General features: G+C 58.4%; 4 protein-coding genes across 4 annotated transcripts in view; 3 read left to right on the top strand and 1 right to left on the bottom strand.

The window, feature by feature from the left end:
• Positions 1-1131, top strand: part of SDRG_12453 (hypothetical protein) — a gene marked incomplete at both ends in the record, with an annotated part of 1851 nt that extends 720 nt beyond the window's left edge. Inside the window, one exon of the mRNA XM_008618526.1 lies at positions 37-1131. Within this exon, the coding sequence (XP_008616748.1) occupies positions 37-1131 (1095 nt within the window). The remainder of the gene's footprint in view (positions 1-36) is intronic.
• A 2358-nt stretch (positions 1132-3489) lies between these two features.
• Positions 3490-5861, top strand: SDRG_12452 (myb-like protein). Its single transcript, XM_008618525.1, has 5 exons — positions 3490-3708; positions 3766-3899; positions 3946-4270; positions 4328-4474; positions 4525-5861. The coding sequence occupies exons 1-5, from the start codon at positions 3527-3529 to the stop codon at positions 5732-5734; spliced, it is 1998 nt and encodes a 665-aa protein (XP_008616747.1). The 5' UTR covers positions 3490-3526; the 3' UTR covers positions 5735-5861.
• Positions 5862-6359: 498 nt separating this feature from the next.
• Positions 6360-8139, top strand: SDRG_12451 (hypothetical protein; the record flags this gene model as incomplete). The annotated part of the gene is made up of 8 exons (XM_008618524.1): positions 6360-6653; positions 6698-6806; positions 6853-6889; positions 6936-7310; positions 7355-7616; positions 7671-7806; positions 7852-7946; positions 8002-8139. 8 exons carry the CDS (start codon positions 6360-6362, stop codon positions 8137-8139), a joined length of 1446 nt encoding a protein of 481 aa, XP_008616746.1.
• SDRG_12450 (hypothetical protein) lies at positions 8128-9201 on the bottom strand. The gene is made up of 4 exons (XM_008618523.1): positions 8497-9201; positions 8401-8448; positions 8277-8360; positions 8128-8227 (listed from the first exon to the last, which is right to left on the bottom strand). Exons 1-4 carry the CDS (start codon positions 9184-9186, stop codon positions 8165-8167), a joined length of 885 nt encoding a protein of 294 aa, XP_008616745.1. The 5' UTR covers positions 9187-9201; the 3' UTR covers positions 8128-8164.
• Between the last annotated feature and the right edge of the window lie 24 nt (positions 9202-9225).

The following is a 9225-nucleotide window of genomic DNA, read 5'->3' as shown; positions in this document are numbered from 1 at the left end:
CAGGTCGTGCTTCTCAAGAACACCGAGCTCATGAAGAAGGTGGCGACAAAGGAACAATTCTTTACCGTCATCAGTGCTTATCAGTGCATGGAGACACTTCAAGACGTCGTCAAGATGCTCGAGATTGCAGTCGCGGCGTCGCACGGCTTTGCTTGCAACACCGACATCGTCCGCACTCTCGGTGACTACCAAACGCTTGTCGTCGACACGGACATTGCCGCCGACGCGTTTCTTTGCGGGTGTATGCAAGTGCTCAAGTCGTACAAGCTTGCATTTGTCTTCCTTCTCAAGGGAAATCTAGTTAAGACCAAGAAGATGCTTCTCTCGACGTGCGAGGTCGCAGGCCGCATGGAGGCCATCGCGGGCAAGCTCGCGGAAAAGGCCGAGAAGGCTATGAAGGGCGCCCAGGCAAGTCTGAATGAGACTGTCGCCTTGAACAGCAAAATGAAGGCGTGTACACAAGCCAAGGCGAATGTACTGGAGAAAAACCCCGAAGCTCATGTCAAGTGCTGCGATACCGATATCGCGGCCACGGAGCTCGCAGTGGAAAATGCCGCAGAGGACCGCCGTAAGCAAGGACACGTCGAAACCACGGACACGACATCTTCGTCGTCCTCGCGCTCGCACGCCAGCGAGGTCTCGCGCCAGGGCGAGCGCGACGACTGCATCAAAGCGCTCGAGGAGCAGTACAAGGTCAACCAGGCCATTACCACCATTGCGTGTCAGCTTGCGAGCTATCATGGCAAAGGCAAAACGTGTGACCAAGCGATTGCCGCACTCAAGTTGATCGTCACAGCGCTTGGTGGCATCAAGGCCACGTTTGAAAATGTGCGCGATTTCTGGTCCACGCTCGCTTCCAAGCTGTGGGGCGCCGACATGTGTTGCGACTCGCTGACAAACGAATGGCACGAGTGGGTTGCGCTCGCTAAGGTCAACTACGCAGCCGTCCAAGGAATGAAGGACGTCAAGACGAAAGTGCACGGCGTCATGTCCGATTTGCCCAACTCGGCGGAAGCGAACGAGCGCCTACCACGTCTCCTCAAGGAACTCCAAGATATGCTCGAGGCAAACCAAGCGCATATCGGACACCAATGGACGAAACAGCAGCCATCAGCGATGCAGTCCGTTTAAGTTGCAATGTAACTCTGATTGCTCGCGTAGCACTTTTTTAGCTATGATTTTTGGTGTTCTGGACGAGCAACCCTGCCTTGCTCTTCTCTCCAACAAGGCCTCGTACAATATATATATACTGTATTACCTTGCTGAGGTCAAAGGCACGGGCCAAAACGTTACGTCGAACACACCTTTTTGCGTTGGTGCAGTTGACACTTGGTTTGTTTCAAGTTGATCGACTTGATAGATTTTTTGTGTGGCTGACCCGTTCCCGACCATAATGTTGATTCTTTCTCTTCCAGAATTTTACGCAGTGGATTAAAGAAGCCATTTTAGGGTGCCATGAACGAACTGGCAACGTGATCAATACTATCAAGTTGCAGTCGTCGTACGCACTCCGTTTAGTGGTAAACTTGCATTTCCCTTTTTACTTTGGCCCGCAAAACCATGCTCATCAACCCGACGCTCGTCATCGAATCGTGCGACTCGTACGAAACGGGCATCCAGCCCGCGCTTGCTATTGATCCACTCAAGAGAATAGTTGCGCCCCCTAGTGCCTCCCTCGCGGTCATTAGCACAGCCATACATGAAGCAGATCCGCGCGCTAGCGCGGTAGGGCCATATGCCATGCGCGAGCGTAGCGAGTGCATGTGGCATTGTAATAGCGTGTGCACTTGCGATAATGCACGGTATCATCAGGACGCTCAATCGTCAGATCAAATCAGGGTCAACAATAAGCATCGACAATTCGAAGCGGCGAGTAGTCTTTTCGGCTGCCTGCGACAACGGACGCACAGGTCCTACATGTATTCCTAGACCACACCTTTAGACAACTGTGATCAAACGGATATTGGCCATATTCGGCATAGTAACATGTAGCCCATGCATGTAGCCCTTGTGTCACATCTTCCGAGGCTCTGCGTTCGCTGCAGGGTTAGCTCATGGGATCTGCTATCGTGCTGTCCAAGGCATCTTTCGTCGCTCATAAGATTGCAAGTCTGTCGACGCTCGCTGCGGCAAAAAAGAAATCGGCAACCATCCAGACCAACGGCTGTGTGTTCGGCGTTCGATAGCCTTAACTTGGTCCGACCGCTGCTGCATTGCACGTAACTTCGTTCTTCATCAACTACGCGATGTCCATTCCTCCTCTCATCGCTACCTCACGGGTACCGGGTATGTTGCCCGAAGGGGTCACCACCACCACCACCAGCTTTGTTGTTCCACCCGAAATCGCAAGCCGAGTTGCCATTTTACTGGCCGCAGCGCGCAATGCAAGAATCGCTGCGCGTACCACAGCCGTCAGCAGCTCCTCGTCCAATTCGAAAGTGTCATCTGATGAAGCAAGATCCAGTGCGTACGTACATCGTTCGGTCCCAAAGGGAGTGTCCCCACGAGCCATGTGCTTGAGCACTTCGTACTTCGCCCCATCTGACGCCCATCTGCCATTTGCTGAGAAATCCCAGTGCCCAATTCTTGTACCCTCGGTCCCAGTCCAAAGACCAAACAACCCAAATCTTCACAATGCCAAACAAATATCCCTTCTCCATTTTCCCCTTTTCGAGCAAATAGGCTCAATTCGAAGGCGTAGCAACCGCGACAAGCCGTGCGTCACTGCGGTACGAAGCGCTCGAAACGCGCACGACGGCGTTGATGCCAGCCTCGTTCCCGCCAAATCTTTGGCTCCAGAGATGCGGCGCGACAGCTCCGGCTCTCTACCGCATGTCGCAGATATGTTGGCCAATCATACTGCAGCAAGTGCGACCCGCAGCCGGCTCTCACGCCCGCATACCCCTCTTTCGCCAACAGAGATCCAGCGCGTTTTGTTATAACATCTAACACGACGCGTGCCGTCGCCACGCAGCCACCCGCAAGGACGTCTTCGGACACGCTTTCCGTGACATACAACGACACTCCTCCCTCCCTCATTCGCTTTGCAATGCTCTGCGTGCGGCGATAGCGATGCTATCTTCTGCAAGGTGCACCACGCACTGCATAACGCGTTATAACACCGAAAAGGCGCTCACAAGCTGGAAAGTGATCGCCACGTTACACGCTGACGCGCTGGGGACGCTTGGGACCGCCGTCGCCTTTGAGACCCCAATAACACTTGATGCACAAGGCCAGGATGGACCAAACCGAGCGTGAAGACCTTGTATTTGAGCCGAGATTTTGGGGTCTGGGAGGCGTGGCGACGGCCAAGCTGTTACTTATGATTTGCTAGAAAAGCCATCTGTTTTGACCAATGGGTAAGCGCGCTTGCGCGGTTCGATCTATTTTTAATCTCAAGACGGAGAAATACAATACGGATTTCATGACGCGGTGTTGCCTCAATACCTTGTTGTTTGTATGTGATGAGGACACATTGTATTTTATTTTCAGTATTGTATTGGGCTACCAGAGACTTTGGCCTGGCATGGCCCATTGTTTAAACACGACGATGGCAGGAGCTGCGCCGTCGGGCCGCGACTCGATCGGGTCCATCATGCACGAGTTCGTCGACTCGTTCCCGATCGACGTGGACGCGCGGCAGTCAATCTCGGACCTCGGCAAGGTCCTCTTCACCGAGAGCCAAAAGCCCGCGGACGCCAACGCGCCGTAGGACCATCATGCTTGCGCTACGAGGATGAGTCGATTGATGCATGGCTTGCGTAGGAAGAAGCCGTATCAAATGCCCAAGGAGATCAAGGGCATCCCGCGCCAGAAGCAGCAAGACGTCACGGGCATCACCGCGTCGGGCCGCGTGGCCTTGCCTCAAGGCTCGGTCCGCAAGCTGTTGCAGACACAAGGTATACATTGCTTGCAGGCGAACATGGGCGCTGACGCCTCATGTAGGCAAGGCGACGCCGATGCGCTGGACGCCCGAAGAAGACGATGCGCTCCGAAAAGCGGTCGAGGCCCATGGCGAGCGCAATTGGAAGTCCATTGCCGAGGTCGTGCCCGGCCGCAACCACACGCAGTGTCTCCAGCGCTGGACCAAAGTGCTCGCGCCGGGCCTCATCAAGGGCCACTGGCGACCGGACGAAGACGACATTCTGCGCCAACTGGTCGCCGAAGGTCGCAAGAACTGGGGCCAAGTCGCGACGCGGATTCCCGGCCGCACGTCCAAGCAGTGCCGAGAGCGCTGGTACAACCACTTGGACCCAAACATCGTGCGTGGGTACGTCGCCACTCTTGCTTGATGCGCCATCAGACTCTTACGATCTTGTTATAACAGCGAGTACACGGCCGAGGAAGACCAGATCATCTTGGAAGCGCAGCAGCGAATCGGAAACCGGTGGTCGGCGATCGCGGCGATGCTACCGGGCCGCACGGAGGACGCCGTCAAGATTCGATGGAAGTCGCTGTGCCGCACCAAGTCGGGGTATCCCATTTCTTATCTCGGCGTCCGCCATTCTGACGTGGCATCCTTAGACGCAACCGTCGCAACACGAACGAAAAAGACCCGAACGACAACAGCGTGTCACCCATCACGGTCACCGCCGTCGCGTCCGAGCACAAGGCGCCGTCGAGTGGCATGGGCTACCCGCAGCGCAGCATGATGTCGGAGCTGCAGTCGCCGATGCTCCACAACAACGGCAACAGCATGCACCCGTCGATGGCCAACCACCATCATGGCATGTACCAGGGCCACGACATGTACAACCAGAGCTACCCGTCGCCGCACCACCAGCAGCAGCACTATCACCAAGGCGGCTTCAACGCCGCCGACCAGTTTATGCACAAGATGAACCCGGGCAACGGCGGCGGCTACGACGCCAACTACCACAACCCGTCGTCGTCGTACGGTCAGTACCCGCCGATGGGCTATCCCCGTGGCCAATACACGCCGCACCAGCAGCCGTACCCGACGCAAGATGGCAGCAATTACCACCCGACGCACCACCACCACGTGCAACAACCGCCGCAGCAGCATCCGACACAGGCGCATCAACCTGTTGTGTCGCAACCGACGTCGTCGGTCAAGATGGACCTGCACGCCGGCAGCAACATGAGCTTCCCCATGGGCAACCCGGCAGCGTCTTTTGCGCAGCAGATGCGGTCGTCGTCACCGCCGACGAACGAGCATGCGTTCAAGCCGCCGGCCCCGATGCGTCAAAGCTCGGGCAGCACAGTGGCCTCGTCGTTCGTCCAGTCGCTCAGCAGCGGCGGCAAGACCGAGTCCAAGACGCCACTCAACATTGCTGCGTCGTTTGCGCAGGCGCACTACAGCGCGCCCAAGAGCCCGGGCAACGATGGCATTCCGAGCAACCCGTTCCTCAAGACCAACGGCGGCAACGCCAACCACAACGTGGCGGCGTCGTTCGCTGCGCAGGCGGCCGGCGGTCGTCCGAACCTCGCAGCGGCGTTTGCGCAGCAGCAGCAGCCAATGATGTCCAACAACAGTGACGATGCGCAAAACAAGCGGCCGCGCCTCCCTCTGAGCATGGACGCGGCGCGGGCATCGGCGGCGCGGCGCATGCGTCAGAACGACAACCACGGCGACTTTGTCAACGGCAGCGACGCGCCGCCGCCACCTGGCGACGTCAACCGCCTCTCGGTCTCGGACATCAACCTGAGCGAGCTCGGTCCGATCGAAGAGATGTGGCGCGTCTCGAGCGACATGAACCGACTTTCGTTGTAGTTGTGTGCGGAGCTGAAGAAGACGATACAGTAGCGTGCACTCGAGTATAAGAGAGAGATAAAGTGGTCCGTGGTTGAAACATTGATAGTAGTGCGTCGTATGCACGCTGTCGCCCACGTCAACTCGTTGACGGGATCAGGTGAGGTATACGAAGTGATGGAAGCGTATCGAGGTCCTTCGACCATTGAGCACCAACTCCGTTGACGGAGCACTGCTCGGTAATGTCCCTGCACGTTAGTCGTGGAGCGCCGAATCTTCATGCTTCATGGAGGGTACTAGGGAATCTTGGGGAGCTCATGGCGAACAAGGGGTAGGGTTATTCGAACCGATCCTCTGAAGCTCGATCTTACCGCAGGAATACCAGTTCGTCTAGCTCGTGCAGACTAGGTGTTAGCGCAGTAGTACCCATAGCATGAGGTCGTGGCGACGGTGCTATGTGGAAATGTTGTCTTTGACAGGCCGGAACCTGCTCGGCAGTTGCGAACAGTGGCGTGCGTTTAGCCAAGGGCCTATTTTCGGACAGGTCCGAATTCGGATCGCCAAGGACGTTTTGTCGGCCTAGGATGAGGCCCAAACCCGATATCGCAGCGTGGGAATCTCGCGTCCAACGTCTTCTTGCCGGTGCATGATCGGCAGGATACAGACCATCGCCTTCGCCACCCGCTCCGCCATGTCCCGTCGCCGCGCCGCCAGCCTCAGCAACCTCCCGACGTCGTCGCGCGTCCTGCGCAACCATGCGGCCAAGGAGACGCCGCCACCGCCCGTCGCCATCGTGCCGCCGCCGATCAAGGCGCCGCGCAAGCAAGAGGGCCATCTCGACGAGAGCGCGATCGAAGACACGCGCGGTGGGCCCTTGACGCTCGACGCGCTCGAGCTCGAGATCTTGTCCCGGTCGCCGTACTACCTCGTCATCAACAAGGTGGCGACTGCAACATGGGTGTTTTGCCTCATGCTGCGTACTAGGGCGCCGACGTGCGTCTCGACGGCGACTTTAACGTGACGATCGAGAAGGCGCTCGCCCGCGACTTTCCGGACGTGCCCAAGTTTCGCTGGATCCACCAGCTCGACTTTGGTACGTGATCCTATCGCGATCGCAAAACACGGAGCCATCAACGTAGCCACGTCCGGCGTCATGTGCATTGGCACGACCAAGGAGTAAACCACATCGCCTGCCACCGCATGCGCTCATGTCCCAATCTAGGTCGACGTCGGCGGCGAGCGGCCTCTTTCAGAAAAAGTGCGTCGAGAAGGAGTACCTCGCGCTCGTCCACGGTACGATGCCATTGACGCCGCCGCCGGGCACGCCGTCGGTAGCGTTCTCGCGCCTCGCCGACTTTATCGCGGACAGCGACAACCCCATCTTGCCCAAGAAGCAGCACGAGCTCAAGTTTACGCGCAAGTTCAAGGGCCCACGCACGGGCCCGTCCCTCTTTGCGATGGACCAAGGCGTCGTGCGGCGAAAGCTGCATGCGGGCGACGCGCTCTCGGACGCCGAGAAGGACCTTCTCCGCAAGAAGTGGAACGACCTCGCCGACGACGTGCAGGAGACGTACTTTGCCCGCGCCGTCGCCGACCGGTAGACCGCCATGCGTTTTGTATTCGACTAAGTATCATCCGTAGCTTGCGCTACGAAGCCGACCTCGCGGCGCAACTGCAGGCCGAAGCACCGCGTGCCGACGTCCAGTACAGCGCACCGGTCGTCGCGCATACCAGTGGTCGCCGGCCACGGGCCATGTCCGAGGTCGCGCCCACGAGCAAGCGACCGCGCATCGAGGTCGAGCCGGACGAACCCATGGGCTACATCTTCAACCAGCCGATCGCGCCGTCGCCCGACCACTCGTTCCGGATGGAAATTGTGCCACCGAATGACCCTCGCGGCAAGGTTGCCCGCCGAGGTTCGAAGTCGGGGCCACTTGACCCTGTTTGTACAACGTAGGTTTCGACGACCGTGGCGTTTGTCTTGGGCCATGGCACGGTGGACGGCAAGCCCGTGACAAAGGTCCTTCTGCGTCCACTGAGCGGTCGCCGGCACCAGCTCCGACTGCATTTGAGCCAGTATGGCTATCCCATTGGTATGCCATATGCAGCGTAGACCACAACTGACAAGTCCATGCTAGTGGGCGACGTGACGTACGGCAGCGAGGAGGACGAGGCGCCGCGCATGATGCTGCACGCGTGGAAGCTCCACTTGAAGTTTAGTAACCCGGACCAGGTACTTGTGACCAAACGAGCCGCGGTGATGGGATCGAACCCTGTACGACCTGTAGCAACGCGAGTATGGCAACACGTGCTTCAAGTCGGCGGACCCGTTTGCGCAGCTGGTCAAGACAACCACCGTGGTCTCGACGCTGAGTCTGGCCAAGCCCAAGGCGCCCCGCGTCGGCCGCAAGAGCTCGCTCAAGTAGAAGACTCTATACACGATGAAACATCTTATGCGCCACGAATGGTATCGATCACGCTTTGCACATCGATCGTCGACGGGTGCAGCGACCCCTAATCCCCGCCGTCATGAGACCAAATGCTTCAACAAGACTGGTCGTACGAGGGCGTCCGTGTAGATCGAGAGCGCTTGGTCGAGGAACCCCTTGGCTTCCGACGGAAGGCCCATGTGTACTTTGAGCAGACCCTACTCCACGCTCAGTCACTAGCGCAACGCAAGCAGCTACCATCGTGTACTCGACCTCCCCGGTCGCAATGTGGCCCGAGCCGAGCACCTAGTTGTCCGATCATGAGCCCTCTCGCTCTGGGATCCTGGATGGGACCTTGGACCGCGTATCGAGGATGTGCAAAAGCATCGTGTTGCCGTCGTGCAAGAGCCGCCGGTGGGCGAGCGCGTCGTCGTCGTTGTCGTCGTCTCGGTCCTTGCCTTCCGCCAACGGCAGGCGATTCGCAAGGTACTTGTACCAGATCTCGACGAGCTTGTCGAACATGCCGAGCGCTTGCTCGGTCTTGAACATGCGCTGGAAGATGCACCCGAGCGTAAAGTAGAGTGTCGACGTGAGAATGTGCTCGGGGCCGTGGACGAGCGAGGCGTAGTAGGCGCCGTTCGCCGCTTGCTTGAGCGCCTCGTCGTAGTTGTCGGCCTCGGCGTGGAACCGACCGTAGAGCTTGCAGACTGCCGCGCGCTGGAGGAGCGTGCCCGGGTGCGTCTCGCCTTCGTGGGCGCTGCTCTCTTCGGCGCTGCGTACGAGGCTCCAAATGCTGAGCGCGAGGACTTCTTCGACCTGCTTGAGATGCCCGAGTTCCAAGCCGACGTCGGCCATGAGGAGGTAATACGGCACGATCGCAAGCCCGTGCTTGCCGTAAACACCGACAGCATCCTGGACGGTCGCGACAATGGTGGCGTAGGCCGCGTGGACGTCGCGGCCCATGAGCTGCGTCTCGCAGCGGCGCCGCGCCGCCTGGAGGCTCGCTTCCTTGGCACTGCCACGCGCCGCTTCGGCTTGGTTCATCGCAGGCGTTTCGAGATTTTTCACAAACAAAAAAGCGTC

This window comes from Saprolegnia diclina, assembly GCF_000281045.1.
Source record: "Saprolegnia diclina VS20 unplaced genomic scaffold supercont1.49, whole genome shotgun sequence".
In the NCBI taxonomy this organism is placed as follows: Eukaryota; Oomycota; class Saprolegniomycetes; order Saprolegniales; family Saprolegniaceae; genus Saprolegnia; species Saprolegnia diclina.
The sequence above is the reverse complement of the archived record's forward strand: the minus strand, read 5'-3'. Positions and strand labels throughout refer to the sequence as shown.